At 38.5% G+C, this 26,022-nt stretch overlaps 4 protein-coding genes and 2 long non-coding RNA genes across 6 annotated transcripts; 4 read left to right on the plus strand and 2 right to left on the minus strand.

The window, feature by feature from the left end:
• Positions 1 to 1,557: 1,557 nt before the first annotated feature.
• LOC135776799 (olfactory receptor 5M5-like) lies at positions 1,558 to 2,493 on the plus strand. The gene has a single exon (XM_065287716.1). The coding sequence runs from the start codon at positions 1,558 to 1,560 to the stop codon at positions 2,491 to 2,493; it is 936 nt and encodes a 311-aa protein (XP_065143788.1).
• A 6,370-nt stretch (positions 2,494 to 8,863) lies between these two features.
• Positions 8,864 to 9,787, plus strand: LOC135776800 (olfactory receptor 5M5-like). Its single transcript, XM_065287718.1, has one exon. The coding sequence runs from the start codon at positions 8,864 to 8,866 to the stop codon at positions 9,785 to 9,787; it is 924 nt and encodes a 307-aa protein (XP_065143790.1).
• A 2,487-nt stretch (positions 9,788 to 12,274) lies between these two features.
• LOC135776801 (olfactory receptor 52D1-like) lies at positions 12,275 to 13,198 on the plus strand. Its single transcript, XM_065287719.1, has one exon. It carries the CDS (start codon positions 12,275 to 12,277, stop codon positions 13,196 to 13,198), a length of 924 nt encoding a protein of 307 aa, XP_065143791.1.
• A 6,179-nt stretch (positions 13,199 to 19,377) lies between these two features.
• Positions 19,378 to 20,313, plus strand: LOC135776802 (olfactory receptor 5K1-like). The gene has a single exon (XM_065287720.1). The coding sequence runs from the start codon at positions 19,378 to 19,380 to the stop codon at positions 20,311 to 20,313; it is 936 nt and encodes a 311-aa protein (XP_065143792.1).
• Positions 20,314 to 21,701: 1,388 nt separating this feature from the next.
• Positions 21,702 to 22,725, minus strand: LOC135776855 (uncharacterized). Its single transcript, XR_010544211.2, has 2 exons — positions 22,166 to 22,725; positions 21,702 to 21,960 (listed from the first exon to the last, which is right to left on the minus strand). It is a non-coding gene; the product is annotated as an uncharacterized lncRNA (long non-coding RNA).
• A 2,133-nt stretch (positions 22,726 to 24,858) lies between these two features.
• LOC135776856 (uncharacterized) lies at positions 24,859 to 25,909 on the minus strand. Its single transcript, XR_010544212.1, has 2 exons — positions 25,356 to 25,909; positions 24,859 to 25,169 (listed from the first exon to the last, which is right to left on the minus strand). It is a non-coding gene; the product is annotated as an uncharacterized lncRNA (long non-coding RNA).
• Between the last annotated feature and the right edge of the window lie 113 nt (positions 25,910 to 26,022).

Consider the following 26,022-nt stretch of genomic DNA (forward strand, 5'->3'; position numbering starts at 1 on the left):
GGTGCGTTCGCAAAATAACGCTTATCTCCACGTCAGCACCTGATGTGTGTAATCAACGACCGTGTGACGTCGACTAGCGTAGCACAAGCCTAGGGTTCAGTACGGTGAAAAAAAAGAAGGTTTGGCCATACCCGAACCCTGTCAAAAAGCCCAGTATTTGGTCGAACCCGAATCCTGGATTCGATGCATCCCTAGTTTGCATAACCAAAGAAATTCTGCACAAACTGCTAGAAACTGTCTCAGGGAAGCTCATCTGCATGCTTGTTGCCCTCATCGGGTTTCAACCTGACTACAATTCATTATCGTAACCGACTAGAGTGAGCAAAGGTTCAATTCAATCAATGGTGTCTGGCACTGTGGAGAGGGGTTCTCTTAACAGATTAATCCTGGTTTTCACTATACAGGGCAGATGGCAGACAGCGTGTGTGGCGTTTGATGTAAACATTGTGGATTGTGCTCATGGTGGCAGCGGGGTGCTCTGTATTGTTGTATACAACAGCGTGTTCCAGTTCCTGTTAATATCCAGCAATTTCAATCAGCCATTGAAGAGGATTGGACCAACATTCCACGGCCACAATCAGCAACCTGATCAACTCTATGTGAAAGAGATGTGTTGCACTGTGTGATGAGGCAAATGGTGGTCCAGATACTGACTGGTTTTTGGACCCCTCAATACATTTTACAGTGGCCTTTTAGTGGCCAGCCTAAGGCACACCTGTGCAATAATCATGCTGTCTAATGAGCATCTTCATATGCCACACCTGTGAGGTGGATGGATTATCTAGGCAAAGAAGAAGTGCTCACTAACACAGATTTAGACAGATTTGTTAACAAAATTTGAGAGAAACAGGCCTTTTGTGTACATAAAAAGTCTTAGATATCTGAGTTCAGCTCATGAAAAAAAAGTGTTGGGTTTATAATTTTGTTCAGAGTAACAATGTTACATCATTATGTTCACATAGGGAATGCACATATTTACAAAAAATGTATAGCCTGAACGCATTATACAGTACTTGGATGTTGGAATCATCTGCCAAGTGCATTGGTGAATGCAAAATTTCTATTTACAAGTAGATGTCTCTGGTATATTGCGTGAAGAAAACTGAAAGCACAAAGACCAACAAAAGTCATTGAAATATTCCCTGTAGTTTATGCTCTAGAACCTCAGGGAGAGTTAAAAAGCAAGTTTGTGGACCTTAGTGCTCTCATTTCATGAAGGGTGTTGTGCATGATCACAGTTCTGCCACAGCAACATGTATGCTATTTGTATCTTTTTAAGCTGATTGAAAAACAAAAGTGATTATACTGTAATTAAGAAAAAATTTGTTTTTATTATATGTATTGTGCCTCAGGTCAAATGTAACAACATGGACAATCTTACTTTTTATGCAGTGTACTCCCTAATGCAGTGGTTCTTAACGTTATTCCTGGAGGCCCACTGCCCTGCACATTTTGTATGTCTCCCTTATTTAACACACCTGATTCAAATCATCAGCTCATTAGAAGAGATCTCAATGAACTGAACTGAGTCTGCCAGATAAAAGAGACATACAAAACATGCAGGGCAGTGGGCCTCCAGGAATAACGTTAAGAACCACTGCCCTAATGGAACCAAAAGACTTTAAATTGTATAGGCACATATATTTTACATGTTTTCTTGTTCTCTATGTCCTGATATTGTTTCTAAACATTTGGCTCAGTGTTGTTATTGTTTTGAAGAGAGCTCTTCATGAACCAATGTATATTTTTCTGTGCAATCTGTGTATAAATGACCTTTTTGGAGCCACAGGTTTCTATCCAAAATTCCTGCATGATTTATTAATGGATTCATATGTGATCCCTTCTTACATGTGTGCTTTTCAAGCTTTTGTGATTTACAGCTATGTAATGTGTGAGTATTGCACATTGGCAGTGATGGCTTATGACAGAAATGTGGCCATATGCAGACCATTAGACTATCATTCAAAGCTAAACAAATATTCATGTTGTCTATTACTTGGTTTATCGTGGATTGTACCATTTTGTTTAATGTTCATTGCAGTTCTCTGGTCAAATAGGTTAACAGTGTGTAAAAATCATATTGATAAATTGTATTGTGACAACTGGTCAATGGTAAAGCTCACATGTGAATCAACTGTTACTAAAAACATTTGTGGATTTCTTGTTCTTTCGTTATATATGGGTGTTGTTGTTGTAATTATAGTTTCGTATATAACACTTATTGGGGTATGTAAAGCATCTTTAGAGTGCAGAAGGAAATTTTGGCAGACCTGTGTGCCTCATGTTCTGTCTCTGATCAATTTCACTGTTGCAATACTTTTTGATACCATCTACACCAGATATGGTTCAAATGACGTCCATGTGAGTCTGCGTAATTTTTTGGCTTTGGAGATGTTCATAGTGCCACCTCTTTTTAATCCTGTAATATATGGTTTAAAACTTAAAGAGATTCGCAAAAAAGTCTTAAAATCATGTACAGCAGGAATCGTATAAAAACAAGACAAAGATTGAATTAAGTTGTGTTTTTGCTGATTGAAGCATGTTTTTGAACTGTCTTTGTCGCATGCACAAATGAATCAAAAAATTGTAAATTGTAAAGCTATATAGAACACTTTATTGTAAAGCTATATAGATAACAGAAATTAATATAAATGACATTTGTATCATTTCACTATGCTCCAAATCAACTTCATTCTCTAAAGTATTTGTATGTGCTTTTTAACTCTAAAATTTTGATGTAATAAATGATCTTATAGCCAACATAAATCACTATAGATTAAAAATCTGCACTGCTGAACAGGAAGGTTATTTGAATGTGCAAATTCACAATTTAATCTTACTTTATTGTGCTATGTTTTAGAATATTTTTAAATAACATTTGTCTTTTAAAATATTTTTTTTTATGTAAAACTGTATCATAGATATAGATATTGTTTTGATTTGATTTGATTTGATATTTAGCCTATAGGTTATCACAGGTCTGTATTTTATTGATTAAAGTTATTTCTTTTTACATTGACATTGTAAGCTGTTTTAAGTTTTTAAGAATTGAGAAAAGTTGTTAATTTGGCAGAAGAGTCGTTTTATTATTACCTGATGAAAGATGATTTTAATGACTGTATGTTGTTAATAGTGCAACCTGCAGGCATGGCCGTAGCCAGGGTTTGAAAATTCGTAAGGTCCAGGGGTGTTAAGAGTTAGGCAATATTAACAAGAACTTGCGTGTGTCTTACCGAATGTACTGTAGTATCATATCAGTATCAATAACTTGTCCATAACCTGTTTGATTACTGTTAAGGTGCTAGATATTAGTACACTCTTAAAATTAATGTGTTAAATTAATAAATCTTGTGTCTAGTTAAGGACAACACATCTAGTGTGCTGTCCTTAACTTAATACATCTCTGTGTTATTTTTGGAATAACACACTTTGTGTTGTTTAACACATCTTGTGTTGTCCATTTCATTTATTTGAGCTCAAAATGAGTCTGACACATAATGTGTTAAAATAACACATAATGTGTTAAATAGTTTAAAACAAAACAATGTGTTAAAATTAACACATCCTTTCTTAGAGTGTATGAAAATAAACAAAATAGGCCATCAAGAAAAAAAACAACTTCAGACCTTGTCTTTCAGAAATAAATCGCTAACACTGCACTAACCTGCACATTCTCACTTTATGAATTTTCCTGAAATTTTATGAAAGTGTCACGTTAATTGCTAAAACATTAAACAATACATCTAAAGAGAATTTTTCACAATGGGATCTGGCAACACTGCGAATGCTGCACCCATGGCTGCAAGCGTATCACAGCTGCTCGAGTCATTTTATGCTAAACTATACACTAAACTGTCCAAACTTAATTATATTATGAGTAGTTTTAAATTACTAATTAGTCATTCAGATAACTTCAAATTTTATTTTTATATGAAAAAATTACAGAGGTCCAGATGTCGGTGGCCTCAAAGCTGGCTATGGCCATGCTGTTTTTAGCAAGGTTATTTTGACCAAGGATTTAAATTTATGTCAATTGAAGTAAACATGCCCCTAAAAATCATACACAATTGTATTTGTGCTGGATGCAGTGTTGGGTGTTTATTGCACGTTTAAGGAGAAGATGTATAGTCCAGGTAGCTGGCATCCCAATCTGGAGCCCTTTGAATTCATCTTGCACAGAAGTACGATCCCACCTTACATGCCTAAATCAATTATTCTAATGTGTTATAGGGGTTTTAGTATTTTAAAAGTATGTGACTGGGAAAAAAATCCTCACCCCTCACTGTCCAATCTCCATCAATGATCAGTCTGTAGCAATTGTCAGCAGTTTCAGATATCTCGGTGTTAACTTGGATAACAAATTGAGTTTTGCATTTGCACTTCGCATTGCGTCAGTTGCTTAGCCTGGTCCAACCAGACTCTCGTACATTCATTTCATTTGTACAGATAGTCTGGCCACGCTCCATTGCAAAGCGTTACTTCCGTTAAGGTGGGTCCATTGTTGAAGTTTAAAACTATTGGATCTGCCCAGAGTCACTCAGGATCTGCCAAAGCCAATCGCTAATGTGTGGTCGTGACGTATATCATGCACCGAAACCGGACGGAAACAACAAGTCAGAATAATCAGACAAACAAAACTTAGCAAACCTGGTTCTTGCTCCGGCTTTAACTTCTGTATATTCTGCAGTTTTGCAACAAAGGACCAAATAGCTTTTCTCACGTCTTTCTCCGCTGCCATTACTGAACTACAACTCAAACTGACGCACGACCTCAACGTCATCGTTCTTAGCCACCCCCATCTGTTTGCTGATTGGTCCTGCAGATTTTTGCAGGAGAAAACGAAACTCTATAGAGCCATCCCAGACGTACTGCTGAAGCGAAATGAAAATTAAGCGGAAGCACGTAGGAGGGCGGAGCCAGGCTATCAGTTGCTGACACTATGGGGAAAATCCTGTTTACTCCGCGATTAAAACCCATTGGTTAACGTCTGTAAAAATTTGCGAAAGGGGTGGGACTACGACCTATATAGTCCAGGAGAGAGCACCATGAACTCACTTGCGTTCGACTGAAGCGCGTAGCCGAATGAAGCTCTCTGCATAGCCGTTTGTAGCACGGCCAGCTACACAATGCTCGTTCCCGTTATTTCAGGAAACCAGGGTTACCTAAGAAACCTTATCGTTTCCTTTCAATACGGTTCCCTTCGCATTGTGTCAGCATCTTCACCTCCAAGATCATCTGAAACCAACCATCCGGACAGCTGCTGCAACAATCTGTTTGCATAACCGAAGACATTGTTCTCAAACAGTTAGAAACCGTCTCAGGATCATCTGTTTGCTCGATGCCTTCATCTGGGTTTCAACCTGATTGCAATTTGCATCGAAACTGACTTGATTGGGCAAAGGTTCACATTCAATGGCGTCTGGGACTTTGGAGAGGTGTTCTCTTAACTCTTTCACCGCCATTGACGAGATATCTCGTCAATTAAGAGAAAACGCGCCCTTCCGCAACTTTTTAAACCCGGAAGTATTGCCCTATGGCAAGCGGCTGCATGTCCGTGTCTGTTTTAAAGATCGCTCTGAATGGGATCTCTATGAAAAGTCCATCACAAAAATGGAATTATCTCTGCTTTTTGCTCAAAATGTGGTGTTTTTGCAGAAACCTACCCATATTCAAAAGCTGATTACAAAAGAACCACTGAAGGTAGGATGAAACGTTTTTTTTTTTTTTGAAAGCAGAGAGTCTGTTCTTTCATTTGGTATATTGTATGTTTATATATTTAAAGAAGAACATTTTCTGGAAGGCATTAAACTTTGGTGAAAATCATGAAAACGCTGGCGCTGGCTGGCAACTTTTTTAAAAAACGCTGGCGGTGAAAGAGTTAACAGATTAATCCTGGTTTTCACTGTACAGGGCAGATGGCAGACAGCGTGTATGGCGTTGTGTGGGTGAGCGGTTTGCTGATGTAAACATTGTGGATTGTGCCAATGGTGGCAGTGGGGTACTCTGGATTGTTGTATACAACAGCATGTTCCAGTTCCTGTCAATATCCAGCAATTTCAATCAGCCATTGAAGAGGATTGGACCAACATTCCACAGGCCACAATTAGCAACCTGATCAACTCTATCTAAAGGAGATGGGTTGCCCTGTGTGATGAGGCAAATGGTGGTCCAGATACTGACTGATTTTTGGACCTCCCCAATACAGAAAAACTGCACATTTTAGAGTGGCCTTTTATTGTGGCCAGCCTAAGGCACACCTGTGCAATAATCATGCTGTCTAATGAGCATCTTCATATGCCAAACCTGTGAGGTGGATGGATTATCTATAGGCAAAGGAGAAGTGCTCACTAACACAGATTTAGACAGATTTATAATTTTATTCAAGTGTAAAAACGTAACTATTAGGGCTCTATCTTACACCAGGCACAATGCAGCGCAACGCAAGTTATTTTGCTAGTTTCGACCCGGCGCAATTATAATTTTCACGTTTAGCACCACGTTGTTTAAATAGCAAATGCATTTGCGCCCATGTTTGCGTCCATGGGCGTTCTGATCTAAAAACTAGGTGTATTCAGACGCATTGTTGGCGCGTTGCTATTTTGAGGCAACTAAAATTGACTACGCCATTGACCAACAAAAACCTGGTCTAAAGCCTAAAGTAAATGGCGCAATATGTTTTTTGTTATTTAAAGGCAGGATAGGCAGGAATTATCTAAAAAACTTAAAAAAAAAATATATATATATTGTCGGTATTGTCTCCGGAGTGTAGTCCTCATCAGAGTCAACAATGCTTTCATCACGGAAAATCTTCCATGCAAAACACTGGCTTAATAGTGAGTACTAAAAGCCATCCTATTTGTTTATATTCATAGTGATAAAGTTAGGTGTATTATTACATGTGATTGTGACATGATGTTACTACATGCACCGCGCCCCGGTCAGCGTTGCGGGTTCATGAGTTTTGGGGGCGTGGCTTTAGAAGAAACCCAGAAGGGAGGGTGTGGAGTGAATGGAAAAATGAGCTGTGTTTAAAACAGTGGTGAGAGGTTTACAGACACGCGATTTTTATACCCCCTTTTTCAGAGTACTTACATTTTACTTATGTATTGGTATATAAAGACAGTTTAAACAAATTTGTAAAAAAGTTTTTTTAAGATAATTCCTGCCTATCCTGCCTTTAAAGAGCGCTTTAAAAATATGCGCTATATAAACGGGACGACAACGCAAGTGCTGAAATGTGCTAAGAGCCGTTTGTAAATTCTTTATCTCCTGTTTGTTACAAATAAAGTATTTTTAGAGTACAAACCTTTTCTTACATACTTGTCAATTATTTTTTGATGATATTGGATAGCCATACATTTACAGCAATTATAAGCCTGCTTTTTTAATTCCATGACTAGAAAACGGGTTTTAAAGGTTTTAATAAAAAATTTAAATTTCAATACAAGGGAAAAACAACACAATTATTTAACATTAATCTTAAACTGGGGATCTTCTTCCTCTGCTTAGTTTTTTTAGTTTACAAAGTCCGTCATTAGACATAGCGCCGGGCGCAACTAGCTTTTAAAGGGGATGAGAGCTGAGACTGGTCAGTACTTGGATGGGAGACCTCCTGGGAAAACCAGGTTGCTGCTGGTAGAGGTGTTAGTGAGACCAGCAGGGGGTGCTCACCCTGTGGTCTGTGTGGGTCCTAACACCCCAGTTTAGTGATGGGGACACTATACTGTCAAAAAGCACCGTCCTTCGGATGAGACGTTAAACCGAGGTCCTGACTCTCTATGGTCATAAAAAATCCCAGGATGTCTTTCGAAAAAGAGTAGGGGTGTGCCCTGGCATCCTGGCCAAACTTGCCCATTGGCCTACTAATCATCCCCTCATACTAATTGGATATATCACTCTATCTCCTCTCCACTAATAAGCTGGTGTGTGGTGAGTGTGCTGGCGCAATATGGCTGCTGTCGCATCATCCAGGTTGATGCTGCACATTGGTGGTGGTTGAGGAGATTCCCCCATTCATATGTGAAGCGCTTTGAGTGCTGCAGAAAAGCGCTATATAAATGTAATGAATTATTATTATTATTATTTATTGCAGGTTACGCCCAAAATACTCCTATTACTCATTAAAAAAATAGGACCAACCCTTTTCGACCACAAACCATTTTCCCGTCGTTAAATTAGCAAAAGTGGATTCGGACACGCACATTTAGACGTTGCGCTGTGCGCTTTAGACAATGCGCTTAGATCGTTAAAATAGGGCCCTTAACCTTATAAGTCTCTATAAGTGTAATTTCTCTCTCTTACTAGTTTAATCAAATCTTTTCATTCAATAAACAAATGCTGTAAAATCAAAAGGATGGATGGTAAAATATGGCATATATTTCCAAAACAAGATAATATCCACCTAATAATTGCTTTGTAAATGTTTTTGAATTATTACATCATTATGTTCACGTATTCTAGGTTATGCACATATTTACAAAAAAAATGTACAGCCTGAATGCATTATACTTTGATTTGGGAATCATCTGCCAAGTGCATACAGGTGAATGCAAATGTCTATTTACAGGTAGATGTTTCTGGTATATTGCGTGAAGAAAAATGAAAGCACAAAGACCAACAAAGGTCACTGAAATATTCCCTGTAGTTTATGCTCTAGAACCTCAGGGAGAGTTTATAGCAAGTTTGTGGCCCTTAATGCTCTCATTTTACGAATGGTGTTGTGCACGCACAATTCTGCTGCAGAAACATGTATGCTATTTGTGTCTTTTTAAGCTGAATGAAAAAACAAAAGTGATTATATAGTAATTTACAAAAGCAATAGTTTTTTATTATATGTATTGTGCCTCAGGACAAATGCAACAACATGGACAATCTTACTTTTTATGCAGTGTACTCCTTGATGGAACCACAAGACTTTAAATTGTATAGGCACATATATTTTACATGCTTTCTTGTTCTCTATATCCTGATATTGTTTCTGAACATTTGGCTTAGTGTGGTCATTGTTTTGGAGAGAGCTCTTCATGAACCAATGTATACTTTTCTATGCAATCTGTGTTTAAATGACCTTTATGGAGCCGCGGGTTTTTATCCTAAATTCCTGCATGATTTATTAATGGATTCATATGTGATCCCTTCTTACATGTGTGCTTTTCAAGCTTTTGTGATTTACAGCTATGTAATGTGTGAGTATTGCACATTAGCAGTGATGGCTTATGACAGAAATGTGGCCATATGCAGACCTTTAGACTATCATTCAAAGCTAAACAAATATTCATGTTGTATATTACTTGGTTTGTCTTGGATTGTACCATTTTGTCTAATGTTCAGTGCAGTTCTCTCGTCAAATAGGTTAACAGTGTGTAAAAATCATATTGATAAATTGTATTGTGACAACTGGTCAATGGTAAAGCTCACCTGTGAATCAACTGTTACTAAAAACATTTGTGGATTTCTTGTTATTTCTTTATATTTGGGTGTTGTTGTTGTAATTATAGTTTCATATATAACACTTATTGGGGCATGTAAAGCATCATTAGAGTGCAGAAGAAAATGTTGGCAGACCTGTGTGCCTCATGTTCTGTCTCTGATCAATTTCACTGTTGCAATACTTTTTGATACCATCTACACCAGATATGGATCAAATGACGTCCATGTGAGTCTGCGTAATTTTTTGGCTTTGGAGATGCTCATAGTGCCACCTCTTTTTAATCCTATAATGTATGGTTTAAAACTTAAAGCGATTCGCAAAAAAGTCTTAAAATCATGTACAGCAGGAATTGTATAAAAACAAGACAAAGATTGAATTAAGTTGTGTTTTTGCTTCGTAGCATGCACAAATGAATCAAATGAATTGTAAATTGTAAAGCTATATAGAAAGCTTTTTTTGTAAAGCGATAATAGAAGGTAATATGAATGACATTTGTATCATTTCACTATGCAAATCCACTTCATTCTCTGAAGTAATTGTATGTGCTTTTCATGTTACCCTAAAATATGGATTTAATAAATTTTCGGTCACACTTTATTTTACGACATCACTGTTACTGTGTAATTATACATTTAAGTACTAAGTAATAATCATTAACAACATGTACTTACTATAGGGCTGGGGTTAGGTTTAGGGTTTGGGTTAGGGTTATTTGAATGTAAATTACATGGATTAAATTAATGGATGAAATTACTGTAATTAACAACAGTTAATTATTCATAATTACATGATGTAATTATGAATAATTAACTGTTATTACTATAATAATTACATTTAGCATGTGTAACACCGTAAAATAAAGTGTTACCAAATTTTCTTCTATTAGCCAACATAAATGACTGTAGATAAAAAAAAACATTAAGGTTATTTGAATGTGCAGATTCATCAGTTAATCTAACTTTATTGTTCTATGTTTAAGAATATTTTTAAATAACATTTAACTTTTAAAATATTTTTTTATGTAAAACTGTATAAAATATAAATAAAAGGGCTATTTCGATGTGATGGGCAGCTTTTAACAGCATTATGTATAGGTAACCACAGGCCTGTATTTTATTGATTAAAGTAATTTCCTTTTCGCATATGTACACATTGACATTGTAAGCTGTTTTAAGTTTTTAAGAATTGAGAAATAAGTTGTTAATTTGGCAAAAGAGTAGTTTTTTTATTACCTGATGAAAGATGATTTTTAATGACTGTATGTTGTTAATAGTGCAACCTGCAGGCATGGCCGTAGCCAGGGTTTGAAAATTCGTAAGGTCCAGGGGTGTTAAGAGTTAACAAATGCTAACCAGAGGAAAAAAGTGCCATATTTTAGTTTTAGTTCATAAAACTACTTTTTTATTTTTATCTGGGATCTTATGTATTCTGTCGTAACCTTTTTGCCATTTTACAGTTTGGATACACAATCTGTTTATATGTTTTGTGGGTGGACATTGTTATATTATATTTATTAGATCACAATTTGTTAATACTGTTGACCTGTTGTATAATTTATTTATTCTCATTCAATAATGCTTATTATATCATTATATTAATCGTTTTAATAAGCAATATTAGGCAATATAAACAAGAACTTACTGCATGTGTCTTATCGAATGTAGTATCATGTCTGCAATAACCTGTCCACGCTGAATAATGTGCAATTTGATCACTGTTTAGGTGCTAGATATTAGTACGAAAACAAACAAAATAGGCCAACAAGAAAAACAACTTCAGAAGTTGTCTTTCAGAAATAAACCAAAGATATCACTAACACTAACCTGCACATTCTCATTTTATGAATTTTGTAAAGTGTCACGTTAATTGCTAAAACATCAAACAACTAATTTAAAGAGGATTTTTCACAATGGGATCTGGCAACACGTTTAAAGAGAAGATGTTTAGTCCAGGTAGCTGGCATCCCAATCCGGAGCCCTTTGGATTCATCTTGCATAGAAGTACGATTCCACCTTACAAGCCTAAATCAATTATTCTAAAGGGGGTCGCACACCGGACGCACAGCTCAGAGCAGCGCCGTAAAAAAATCAAACATATTGTTTTCTATGAGTATACGCACACCAGCTACGACTCAAGAAGTTGCTCAAATCCCTGTCGCACCACAGAGCGCCACTCACATGGTTTAACATTAAATAACATCATATTTGTCCCAAATCATTAAGGATTAACATTGGCTGCTAACGTATATTTAGCATTTTGAAGTAGACGCTATCTGGCTAAGCTCGCGCTATTTAATGTACACTTCCGGTTTATGATACCTCCAGGTTATCTTAGACGTAACGCGATGCAGCGCTGCGTGGTGCTGAGCGTCCGGTGTGTGACCTCCTTAATGTGCTATAGGGGTTTTAGTATTTGAAACCAAGTTGAAATCAAACTTTGATGCTCCTAATCTCAAAATAAGACTTCAGCTTGGATTTCACAGATAGGGTCACATACAACTCCTTAATTATAATGTAAATTCTGACATTTAAGCCATCCCAAATTGCTTTGATAAAGTTACAGCAATTGTTTTGCTGTAAAATTGAGCCATATTGAATGACAGAAAGAAATGAGAGAAAATCACATCAAAGGTTACGAAAGGTCATTGAATATTTCCTGTTTTGTTGTTGTAATACTGTAGAGAATTTACTCTGCATAGTAAAGCCTATAAAAGCACGTCTGCTGCTCTTATTGTTTCCACTGTGTGAATGTGAGGACGCAGAATCACAGCTGTGGTGTGGCATTGACATTTAAAGACCAATTCATTTCCCTTAAGGACAATTTTATATCTGTGGAAGAATGTTAATGAATAATAGGACTTATTCAATCTACACCCTGATGGAACCAAAAGACTCTAAATCATTCAGGCACATATATTTCACATGCTTTCTCGTTCTCTATGCCCTGTTATTGTTGCTGAACATTTGGCTGAGTGTGGTCATTGTTTTGGAGAGAGCCCTTCATGAACCAATGTACATTTTTCTGTGCAATCTGTGTTTAAATGACCTTCTTGCTACAGCTGGATTCTATCCTAAATTTCTGCATGATTTAATACTGGATTCATACGTGATCCCTTCTTACTTGTGTGCTTTTCAAGCTTTTGTGATTTATAGTTCAGGTATGGGTCAATTTTGTATATTAGCAGTGATGGCTTATGACAGACATGAAGCCATATGCAGACCTTTAGAATATCATTTACACCTTAATAAAGTTTCCTGCAGCATTTTGATTGGTTTATCTTGGATTGTACCATTTATTATTATGTTCTTTGCTGTTTTCTTATCAAATAGATTGACCGTATGTAAATATCATATTGATAAATTGTTTTGTGACAATTGGTCAATGGTAAAGCTCTCATGTGATTCTACTGTCACCAATGATATTTATGGATTTGTTTTTATTTCATTATATATGGGACTTGTCATCGTAATTGTTGTGTCCTATATAAAGCTTGCAATTGCATGTAAAGCGTCATTAGAGTGCAGAAGGAAATTTTGGCAGACCTGTGTGCCTCATATTATTTCTCTGGCGAATTTTACTGTTGCTACCATTTTTGATGCAACATACAACCGATACGGCTCAAATGATGTCCAAATGAGTCTGCGTAATTTTTTGGCATTAGAGAGGCTCATAGTGCCACCTATATTGAACCCTATTATATATGGTTTAAAACTCAAAGAGGTTCGCAAAAGAGTCTTAAAATCATGTATTAACTGCATTAAATCATGAACAAAATGTACGTTCTAAATATTTAACCTTTACTAAATAATGAAATATTGCATGTCTATTATGTAACATTTACACATGAATATGTTGTGAATGTAGTTTTCAAAAACCGGCCTGTCTGGTCTTAAGCTAGTAAACAGGAGTTTTAATCCTAGATCTAAGCATGAGAGCAAACTGGAAAGTCTGTGAAACCTTTTTCTGTTCCTTGCTTTGTATAACACCTGAGGACCTGCTGCCCTGTGTATCTTTATAGATGTTAGGGAAAAGTGACTGTCAATTATTAATGTTATTTAGGTTGTTGAAGTTTAAAGGTTGTTGAACTCTCTCATAATTTACTCACTATCATATTGTTACAAACCTGTTTTCTTTTTTGTTCTGATGATAACCGATCAGAGGCCTCATAGAAAAAAAATATCCTATTAAAGTCAGTGGGGTCTCTGATCGGTTTGGTTACTGAAATTTCTAAAAATATCTTTGTGTTCATCAGAACAAAAAAAAAATATATATATATATATATTATAAATATATATACAAGTGAATGATGACAGAATTTTCATTTTTGGGTAAATTATTACCTTAAAGCTACATTATAGCTTTAAGGTCTGTTATCATGTTACTACAAGTTAATACAAACAAATCTATAATTATTTACTCTCCCACATCATCTTTTCTCATTCAGTTCTATAAGAAAAAAGGAGCAGCGTCTTTATTCTTTAAAATTTCGTCCTTCTGCAGGTCAGATAAGGTCTGAAAATGCTCATGCAATAAGAATAAGTATTGTTTAAATATTGTCTTACACTATAAGTGGACCACAGAAAAAATAACAATAGTATGAAATGGCTTGGTCTGCTCTATTGTCAAGAATATATGAAAACAAATGCCCAGGGTTTGATGACTTATGACAAGCCAATAAGCTCTGGTTTATTCTACAAACATCTACAGTATATGAGATGTGTTTGAGCAAAAATCTTTCCCTATTGAAGGCCTTTAAAACATAGCCATGCATTCTGATCATTTTTTTTATTAACATTAAAACTTGTAAAAACTCCAATTTCCCCTGTTGAAGACACAAAAATATATACTGATGTTGAGCGATATCCAGGTTTGACATTTTCTGCTGAGTGGAGATCACATTGTGATATTTTGTCTCTAATGGTGTTCCATAATGGAGCAATAGTCCAGCACCAAAATGGAGCTGCAAGCCGACACACGAGCCAACCTGCGGTGTTCTTACCGGTTTAAAGAGAGAATCCGAGAGGATACTGGCTCGACACAAACACTATAGAATCTGAATGCCACATAGAATGCCACACTTCTCATAGAGTGAGCTCTCAAATTAAAGGGGCATGAGATGCCCAGCATATGATAAGCAAGGGCGATTGTGTCCACAATCCAATGGGACATCCTCTGCTTGGTGACACCTTTCCCTTTTTGCTGACCAACATAACAGACAAAGAGCTGATCTGAGGTCCTAAAGCTTTGATTTCAAAAAGCTTTGAGACACAGTGCATGTATAGGACATAACAAAGCCTTGGCTAGGTCTGCCTCCTCCAAGAGCAGCCTTTGCGACACCACCTGTTCTCTGAAAGGAGTGGTAGGAACCTTGGGCACGTAGCCAAGCCGGGGTCTTAGTGTTATGCTGGATTTAGCAGGCCCAAACTGAAGGCACGAATCGTTGACCGAAAATGCATGAAGCTCCCCTTGTCACGACCGGGAACATGAAATCAGGAAGCAGGACACAAGTGCAGAGTTCGGGATAAATAAATAACATTTAATGATAACAAGAAACAAAACACGAGGAGTAAAACAACGAACAGGTAAGTCAAACAGGAACAGACAAGGAATTAATGACAATGATCCAGCAGTGAGCAAACAGAAGATAGGGGTATATATACAGACAGACTTAATGACAAACAGGTGTGATGAGGCAGGTAATTAATCAATGAATGTCCAGGTGACAACAATCGGAACAGAGACAAGACATGACACGGATTAACCGTGACATTACCCTCCCCTTAAGGAGTGGCTCCCAGACACTCCTACATAAACAAACAAAAAGTCTGGGAGGATCTTGGGAAGGGACGGAGGGCTTGGAGACCAAGGTGGAGCCGGCGGAAGCCGGGGCGAAGCGGGCAGGGCAGGAAGCCGGGGCGAACTCGGCAGTGCAGGGAGTCGGGGCGAAACCGGCAGGGCAGGAAGCCGGGACGAAGCCGGAAAGCCTGGAGCAACCATCTCGGGAACCGAGGCAGATGAATCGGCCCTCCTGGGAATCGACAGGGATCCGATCCCCTGGAAGTCACCTCCCACCATCTCGGGGAAACGGGCTCGTACACGGTGGCGACCACCCCGGGGAAATAATCGGGCGTGGCGTCCGTTCCGAGCCCCGAATCGAGCACGGTGGTGGACCTCCCAGGAATCAGCGTAGACAACTCGACCAGCAGGGGAACCGACTCCAACGCTTCGACCCTCACAGGATCAGGCTCACGTGTAGCGACAACCACCCCGGGGAAAGAATCGGGCATAGTGACAGCTAACTTGAGCCTGGAGTTCCGAGCATTCTGTCTCGATTAACTCCAAGGAACATCGGGGCTTTGAAGCTTGCAGGGCCCGATGTCCAGTACTCCCCCTCGAAAAAATATATGGGGAAGCACTCCTCTGGGAACTCGCTGTGTCCTTTGATGGCTGGATCATTCTGTCACGACCGGGAACATGAAATCAGGAAGCAGGACACAAGTGCAGAGTTCGGGATAAATAAATAACATTTAATGATAACAAGAAACAAAACACGAGGAGTAAAACAACGAACAGGTAAGTCAAACAGGAACAGACAAGGAATTAATGACAATGATCCAGCAGTGAGCAAACAGAAGATAGGGGTATATATACAGACAGACTTAATGACAAACAGGTGTGATGAGGCAGGTAATTAATCAATGAATGTCCAGGTGACAACAATCGGAACAGAGACAAGACATGACACGGATTAACCGTGACACCCCTATCCTCTTAACAGAGGCCAATGCAAGGATAGTCAAAGTTTTCATTGTTAGAAACTTGACATTTACAGACTGCATAGGCTCAAAGGGAGCTTTCTGTAAGAGTTTCAGCACCACGGACAGGTCCCAAGGAGAAATAGAGGGAGGGCGTGGAGGATTTATGACACTTTCCATTGCATAGTATCCAATGGTTTGGGTCAGCTTTTGTGAGCTTTTCCACTGGGTGCAGTACGTAGTACCTGATACTTTTTTAGTACCACCACGGTCGGGGTTTCAAGCGACCCAAGCTGATACCAGATCTTGACGCAAAAACCCTGTAGATCACTGATTGGTCTGAGGGAATCTTTACTACCAGCCTCATTCGCTATAAATTAGCTTTACCTTTTAGTGCTAGCTTGCGCTGTCTCGAGGAAACATGTTGTCATCTGTGCTCTGCTATAAGTTCCCAAACTCCCTTTTAGCGATGAAAAACATCCACAGGTTAAGAATCAGGAACACCATACCATTTTTTTTTTGCAGACTTGTAGTTTGTGGCAGCACATTTGCGACGCTCACGTTCAAATATATGCTTAGATGCAACTTAAATGAGGCTCGGCGGAGCGCGTCGACTGACGCCACGGGTGTTTGTACAGAAACTGTTGTGTGAGACAGAGGAATAGTGATAAACGTGATGTGCAAACATCTATTTGTGGTGGTTAATTTTGTAGCGGACTGAGAAATGAATGTATGGGAATGTACAACAATGCTCTTACTTGTATGATGTCACAGCAGTAGGCAGCACAAATATAATGACACGCCTATAATCCCTCTCACTCCGAAGTGTTACTTACCCCCCAGTCACATTAGCTACAATAGACAGAGACAGAGTGACAGGCTACCATTCATTTTCAATGGGAGTGGCCGTTTGCCAGCGACAAGCGACAAGCGACAAGCTCGCCGCTGCGCGAACAAGGTGGGGCCAAAATAGACAAGAAGGCTATTTTATGCAAATGCTGAGCGATGCGACAAAGCGACTGCCAATGTAGGGGCAGCGTGTGACTTAGGTCTGTGGTCGAGTCAGAGAAAATAATTCAAGATGGCGGAAAAATGCGTTTTTCTGAATATATCTGATAAGTTTGGCATTTTATCTCATATATTTTGTTACTTTTATCGAGAAATAAATACTTTTAAATCCAAAAACACAGTTCTTGTAACTTAACAATACCTCTAAAGTGACTTTTGATACCGCTTTTAGATACTAGCCAAGGAACGGCCATCAAGCGAGTGCGTGTCGCTCGGTGTCGCTCACTTTTGTAGCTAATGTGACTGTAGGGCTAACTCGATGGAAAAGCTTGGTTGCTGCCGGTAGAGGTGTTAGTGAGACCAGCAGGGGGTGCTCACCCTGTGGTCTGTGTGGGTCCTAACATCCCAGTATAGTGACGGGGACACTATACTGTCAACAAGCACCGTCTTTCGGATGAGATGTTAAACCGAGGTCCTGACTCTCTGTGGTCATTAAAAATCCCAGGATGTCCTTCGAAAAGAGTAGGGGTGTGCCCCGGCATCCTGGCCAAACTTGCCCATTGGCCTACTAATCATCCCCTCATACTAATTGGCTATATGTCTCGGTCTCCTCTCCACTAATAAGCTGGTGTGTGGTGGGCGTTCTGGCGCAATATGGCTGCCGTCGTATCATCCATGTGGATGCTGCACATTGGTGGTGGTTGAGTAGATTCCCCCGTTCATATGTAAAGCGCTTTGAGTACTGAGCTATATAAATGTAAGGAATTATTATTATTATTATTATTACAGCTAAGCCAAAGTGAGGTGAGCTGACCCAAACCAAACTGTGGGGTATTATGCAATGGTGCACCTCTTAAAAATCTAATAACCAGGTCGTGCTGACCGCTGACCTACCATTTATCATTGTGTGGTATGTCAATATCTACTTTAATGGTAAATGGGGACAGCCTCCTCTTCAACTGGTGCTGAAGATATAAAAGCATGACGCTGACAAGGCATTTTCGGGGGTTTTCTTGTTGAGAAGAACAAAAGTCAACAAACAGGTTATATTGCAGCATGTAAGCATGTCTTGTGGACGGCGCTCATGCTGCAGGTATAGTGTTAGATACCTCTTATGATAAATAATTTAGAACCTCCGCGCTCCGTTCAGAGACCATACATGGAGGTTCCACAGGAAGGGTCTTGGGTATAATGTGCCACCTGCCTGAGAAAGAAGGTCCTTCCTTAGGGGAATCTGCTGGGGGGGCTGTCACGAGGAGACAGGCGCAACCAGTAAAATGCTCTCTTCGTCCTCCCTGACATTGCACAGTGTCTGTGCGAGAAGGCTCACTGGGGAAAATTTATATTTGCGCAGACCCTGCGGCCAGCTGTGCCCAAGCGCATCCACACCAAAAAGGTTCGGGTTCTCTTAAACTGAGTTTTGGAACTGACATACCCAGAGTTAGCAAGTATTGGGTAAATCAACCCAGAGTTCAGGGTTATTCTGATTGTAAGTTAACACTGCTTTCTGGAATAGACCCCTGTTGCTGTGGTGCATAGGATCACATCATGTGTCAGCATGAGGAGTTAATGATGTTAGTTTTAAATTCGCCATTCGAGGCACTCTACTACTTTGTAATGCAGATTAATGCAGATAACAATAAATTGTGATGCCAATTTATTGTTATCGTTAATCAGATGAATTGGTCAATCTCAGTTAATAATCAGGTTGAGGGGTAACGATGTTTAATACTGATGACAGCAAAGGCACTGGTGTGTTTTAGTGACATGATGAACCTATTTGATAAGTTTCAGTTTAGAAGCAGTGCCAGCAGTGCCCAAAATATTTTAAAAAGAGCAAGTCTATACTCTAATGAATGGTACAGTAGTTGACAAGAAGTTAAAAGTTCAAAAATAGACTATCGTAAATTTGAGCATAATAAATCCCAAGGTATTTCATAATGCTCCTCAGGTCCCCACTGAAAATATAAAGCAACTAAAACCAAGCTTACTGGTCGCCCACACATACACCTTTGGATTTGTGGGTCTGGTCTTCTTCCTTGTTCTCCTGGTCACCTTGAAAGTAACAGATTGCATAACAATGCATTTTACTATCTTAACAAATATTTATTAATGTTCTCTTTGGTGCAGTTTGAATTGCAGGATATTATTATTTTATCTGATTGAGTCACCACTGCTACCTTGATGGATAATACGTCCCATCCTTTGATGTTCACTCTAATGGTGCCCAAAGACTCAAACTCATTTAGACACATATATTTTACTTGTTTTCTTTTCCTCTATTTGCTTATATTGTCAAGTAATTTTCGACTTGTTTCTATCATTATAACGGAGAATTCACTTCATGAACCAATGTACATATTCTTGGGTCATCTGTGTATAAATGGGGTTTATGGAGCCTCAGGATTTTACCCTAAAATGTTGTCTGACTTAATATTGGATTCATATGTGATCTCTTCTTACATGTGTGCTGTGCAATCTTATGTTATCTACAGCTCTTTACTCTGTGAGTTCACAATATTAACAGTCATGTCATATGATAGATATGTAGCAATATGCAGACCTTTAGACTATCATTCAAAATTAACTAAAAGCACCTGCTTGAAATTGATTTTGTTTTCCTGGATTGTACCAAACTGCTGTATTATCCCAGCAGCCCTGTTAGCAAATTTAAGGACATTTTGTAAATATCACATTGACAAATTATATTGTGATAACTGGTCAATTGTAAAACTATCTTGTATATCATCTTTTGTTAATAATGTTTATGGTTACGTTGTTGCTGTTATATTTGTAGGCTGTTCATTTATTGTTGTTCTTTCCTATGTTAAACTCATTGCTGCATGTAAAGCATCTTTAGAAAGTAGAAGAAAATTCTGGCAAACCTGTTTACCACATATAATATCACTGATAAATTTCACCTTTGCTTTTCTTTTTGATGTCATGTATAGTAGATACGGTGCTAATGATATTCCAGAGAGTTTACGGCATTTTTTGGCTTTAGAACTGATTATAGTTCCTCCTGTTGTTAATCCTCTAATCTATGGATTAAATATTAAAACAGTGCGCAGAAGAGTTTTCCCCAAAAAAATTATTATGACAATTTGGCTTTATAAGTGATATGCATTGAAATGCAAGAAGTGTATATAAGCTGTGTAACAAGTGTAAAAATAGCATAACACTTCTGTACTTAATTTTCCATAATACATTATAATCACTTTTACAGTGATTTGTTACATAGGCCTATGCTATTTTCTGTTATGTAAAAAAAACTGATAGCAAGATAAGACCCTTTTGGCTGTCTTTTCCTAATTAATGTGACAACATGACCACCGTTTTATAATATATTTCACACATGATTGAAAATAATACTGTGGAAATATTCCTTCTGCATCATCAAACATTAATGGTGAAAGTAAAATTTTCCAGAAAAACTTCATTTTAAAAGCTAATGTTTCAGACAGAGATATATTATTGCTGTGTTCAATAACTCACAAGTGTGGTCTATCAATACCAGGTGGAATTTCAAACAAATGTAAAATTACTTCAGTATAATTTCACTTTAAACATGAGTAATGCATTGTTACTTTTGACCCTGTCTGCTGAGATGAAAGTAACACACAAGTGTATCAGAAGTAACACAATAGAACAAGATAGATTTTTATGTTACACTTGTTTTTAATAAATATTCATGAATATGACCTTGTTAATATTTAACTGCAAACATATTTTGGCGTTTATCTTTACAATTACGTTTTCATTTTAAATTTCCGATTTACTTTTATTTTGAAAAACTCTGAGAAGTCAAACTTCAGGATGTGTTAGAGCATCAAATCCCCTGTAGAATGATCAGTATTGTAACAAATGAAACGAGAAACACAACCCAATATAAGAAAAAAATTACCGCATTTTACGGTAACACTTTATTTTACGACCCGCAAAGTACCGCGTAATTAAACCGAATTTACAGCGTACCTATTTGTAACAACAGAGTACCTCTACAGTACGTACTTGTAGTTATAAGGGAATAATATTTTAAGTTTGGGGTAATAAGGGGGTAAGAATATATGGAAAATTATTCTCTAAGTATTTCATAACTACAGGGTACCTATTGTAATATTACGTGGTATGTATGACTTACGTCTATGGGTAATATGGTCTATGTGTAATAGGTTTTTTTTTTCATATTTGCTACTTACCTGATGAAGTGTTTTGTATAGCCTACAGTTGATGTCTACAAGCCACGTCGGCAAATAAAATATAACACACAATAAAGATAATAGCAACTTGTACCTCTTTGATCTGTATATGTATACAGGAGTTACCAGGTAACTCTTATATTTGCGGGCTGTAAATTGAAGTGGGGCTTATTCCCCGATTGTTCTGTGTATGTACCAGGTAACTCTTATATTTGCGGGCTGTAAATTGAAGTGGGGCTTATTCCCCGATTGTTCTGTGTATGTACCAGGTAACTCGCATATTTGCGGGCTGTAAACTAAAGTGGTGCTTTGTTCACCTCTTGTTAATAAATGTTATAGGGTAAATACCATAAACATACAGAATATTGTTATTTTTATTTTAAAACAACTTATTTCAAAACATCTTTAAAACACTATAATTAAGCCAACACTTAATGTTTATTATCACATAACTTTTATTTAAAATAAAAAGTCATGACAATTTTTCATTGTTTTTGCGGCTTGGCTTCCTCTGTTGGTGTTCTTGTCCACTCGGATGATGAGTTGATGTCGTCTCACAAATGCTGTTCTGCATTACATATAAAAAACATAAATGAAAGCCTTCAGTAAATGTTTCTTCACTGTGCCTTGACAGAAACAGAGTTTTCTAAGCCAGTTACGTTTATAAATGTTAGGCTTACTTATGTGCTAGCTAACCTGCTACCGTTAGCTAGCAACTTTCTTGAAAAACATTGTTTGAAATGCGTGAGTCATGTATTAACAAAACCAGTCACCTTATCCAGCATGCGGAACCTGCTAACATCACTCGCAGCTGTACTCCACAGTGTAGAACGTTTTTAAAACCTCTTAAAGAAATTTCACCTCAGGATCGCGTTCCAGCAAACCTCCTGCAGACGGCCGCGCGCTCTACACCTGCGCAGTAGTCTACGCATGTAGTCGTCTTTTGCTTTAGCGGGAGCTGATATCTGCTGTTGTTTCATTCTGGTTTGCCATTGCATAAATTATATTTGGCTAAAATACTTGTGTTTACAGTAAATAAATTGCAAAGCACCACTTCAAATATGTCCGCAAATGTAGGAGTTTCCTGGTAAATAGGGAATAAGTTGCTATTTTTATTGTACTTACCTTAAAAAAAAGATAACCACATTAAATCAGCTTGACTTTTGTTATTAAAAGCAAGTAATATAGGCTACTAAAATAAAAGTGATATGCTGTTATATTTATTTGCCGATGTGGCTCGTAGACATTGACTGTATACAACATTCAGTAGTCAATATGAAAAATTCACAATAAAAAATAAATAAAACATAATTTCCCCATAGACTCGACTAAGTCATACATACCACGTAATATTACAATAGGTACCCTGTTGTTATAAAATACTTAGAGTATAAATAATTTATAATTATTCATATTCTTACCCCCTTATTACCCCAAACTTAAAATATTATTCCCTTATACCTACAGGTTACCTACCCTGTTGTTACAAATAGGTACGCTGTAAATTCGGTTTAATTACGCGGTACTTTGCGGGTCGTAAAATAAAGTGTTACCCATTTTACTTATGGTTGAAAACAGCTTTCTGGACCTACACGCGCGAACCGATGACAAAGTAACACAATATTTGTCAGCTCTGTCAAGGGTTGCGTGCTAAAGATGCTGTCATAGTTTGGAATGCAAATGTTATCAGGGCTCTGAGAAAATCACTTTGTTACTTTCGTATCGCGACTGCAGTGGCATACAGTAGCCAATGACATGAAAGTGTGTAAAATCAAAACGCCAGCTTCACGCCCTCACGGCTCACCATCTGCTGGGTTCAATGCTGGCTGCTGGCATAAAAGCAAAGAGCAAAATAACTTACAGGATAGAAAACATGGCATAACATGAGACAAAACGAACCAGCACAGGACAGCAAACATCAAGGGCACTAAATAGGAGAGTAAATGATGAGGTTGCAGGTTACATAAATTAAACAATAATAGGATAATTAATAGGGAGACAAGGGGGAGGGATCAGGAGATGAGACAGGGAAGCACACAGCAAAAAAGCCTTGTTTACCACACAAAACACAAGGAGCTGTCATGATCCTGCCACAAGGAGCAAAAACTATGACAAGAAGGCAGGATTTTTACATACAAATTTGTCAATTCCCTCAAATACGACACAATAGCATATCCTCTAGAAATAAATGTATATTGTTGATCAATAACAGTTGGTCACAACTAGCGTTTTGCATCAATAAAGTAGTGATGCAAAGTCCGATTCACTTCCGCAAACCGTCTCTTTTCGGACAGTTCGGCTCATTGAAACGGTTCAAAAAACCGATTCACCGGTACCTGACGTCATCAAGAAATGACATTACTACACAATTATTTTCTAACTTGTATCAATGAAACATTCAAATAAAGTCGTTTGTGTCAACACATTAAAACTCTCAAATAAAAAGTAGTTTTTGTGAAGAAACAGCTTATTTATTGCCTTATATTCACAAGTTAGTAATGTTTGTGGTCACAGTTTCAATCTCGGAAAATAAATGCCAGATACAACTGACCAGTTTTGACTAGCCTAAAACTTGAATAAGATTCCTAAAAGACACTGATGCACAATTGTGGATGTGTAAGTATTAAGAATAAATAAACTTGTCTTTTAAACTCATTGGTCTTCCTTAAACAACTACAATATGATTTGCATGCACAATAAATCGTACAAAAACTTAAGCATTTTAATAAGACAAGCATATCAAGAAACTAATAAAACAAGAAATTTTGCGCATCAGGCTCATTCAAATCCTCAGTGATTCACATGCAGTGTCAGCTACTCATCCGTCAGAATTATCGGCAATCCTCGCCTTGGCAACCAACGACAAACTTTGTTCGGTTCTTTTTGAGTCCTACGTGCTATTTCGGCGGTGTGTCCTGTGGCATCAACACGGAACCTATGCACAAAACTAAAGTTCGATTAATTTTAATTTATGAACCGGCTTGACCGGTTACTTCCTGAGAACCAGCTCAAAAGAACAATTTGTTCAAGAACCTAACATCACTACAACTTAAAATTTTTGGTTGGTCTTAGTAAACAATGTAACTACAGAAGAGTCAAGTTTTACATAGGAAAAATATTGAAACTCTTTGGTAATTTTTTAGTGCGATGCTAATGGTTCTAAGCTATGATAAAAGTGCTAGCGCTAGACCCGGAGATTAGAGCCCTGAACGGGCCAAAAACTCCAGCCCTAACCCGGCCCTGGCCCATAGTGTTCAAGCCCTACCCAACCCTAGCCCGACAATGCCTGCAATTTTTTCAGCCCGAACCCAACCCGACCCGAGACCAATCTGTCTCTGCTACACATGCAAACACACACACATGTCACAGGTAGGGGGGGACCCAGGTGTAAATAAGGTCACGCCCCTTTCTCCACCTCGAGGAGATTCCCAAAGCCACCCCAATGACCAGACACACAAGGTAAGCATAAAATTAAAATATCCTTTATTAAATTACTTAAAAATATTAAATAGGGAAGGGGAAAAGGGGAACTTAAAATAATGGCCACTCTAGGCTCTCCTCCACCACCACTGTATCTTCACACGGCCCATTCTCCTCATGTTCATTCTCGTTTTCCTTTCTCTCCACAGGCGGCCACTAAGACACAAAGACACTGTTACTTGGACTTCGAGTATTTCTCACCGGCTCTGCTGCTTACAGCTCTCTGGGTAGGTATCACGTTCACAGTCTGCTCTCCAATTATTCACTCTCGTTCTTCTCTCTCTCCACAGGTGGCCGCTAGGACACAAAGACACTGTTACTGAGACTTCGAGTATTTCTCACTGGCTCTGCTGTTCACAGCTTTCTGGGTAGTTATCACGTTCACGGTCTGTTCTTCGATTATTCACTCTCGTTCTTCTCTCTCTCCACAGGTGGCCGCTAGGACACAAAGACACTGTTACTGAGACTTCGAGTATTTCTCACCGGCTCTGCTGTTTACAGCTTTCTGGGTAGGTATGGTTTCCTCCGTAGGTCAGCAGAGGGGCGAAGGTCACACACCACCTCACCGGGTCGAGCGCTGCCCTATCTCCACTGCCCGTAGGCCGATCAAATCCTGGACAGGGGCGCCCCTTTGTAGAGACCGCGGGGGCGGCGGACCCTTTCGCCTCTGACTCTGCGACAAAACAGACACAGGTAAGTTTACACCACGAATATTTCCAATGTTTTACTCACAGTCACTGACAGCTCTTGGTCCGCGTTCCTTCGTACTCCGAAACAGCACACTACGTATAGTAACAGTAATTTCTGAGGTCGTTAGCCTCTCCGTCCTCTGCCCAGTAGAAGAAATGGATGATGCGGGGCTTCGTCTAACAAGACACACAGCAACCCACAGCAAATACACAGCACCACTCCAACGTGAAAAGCTTATTAATTGCAAAGTCTCACTCACCACACTATAAGTGCAACACAACAAGGGAAGCGCCCGGTGTCCTCCACTGCGCTTGGGCTGAGATAGGGGCGATGGAAAATACGACCAAAATAAGTCTCGTTGCTGTGGCTGTTTGGATTTCCTTCTAACGGCTCGCCCACCACACTATTGTAGGGGTAGGGCCGCCCTCATTCTCCTGGAGGTCTCCAACGGTTACACAGG

The sequence above is a fragment of the Paramisgurnus dabryanus genome, chromosome 18 (genome assembly GCF_030506205.2).
Source record: "Paramisgurnus dabryanus chromosome 18, PD_genome_1.1, whole genome shotgun sequence".
NCBI lineage: Eukaryota > Metazoa > Chordata > Actinopteri > Cypriniformes > Cobitidae > Paramisgurnus > Paramisgurnus dabryanus.

Excerpts from the sequence above, each read along its gene's own strand:
- LOC135776800 (XM_065287718.1), top strand. The coding sequence starts at position 8,864 with ATGGACAATCTTACTTTTTATGCAGTGTACTCCTTGATGGAACCACAA.
- LOC135776802 (XM_065287720.1), top strand. The coding sequence starts at position 19,378 with ATGGATAATACGTCCCATCCTTTGATGTTCACTCTAATGGTGCCCAAA.
- LOC135776801 (XM_065287719.1), top strand. The coding sequence starts at position 12,275 with ATGAATAATAGGACTTATTCAATCTACACCCTGATGGAACCAAAAGAC.
- LOC135776799 (XM_065287716.1), top strand. The coding sequence starts at position 1,558 with ATGCAGGGCAGTGGGCCTCCAGGAATAACGTTAAGAACCACTGCCCTA.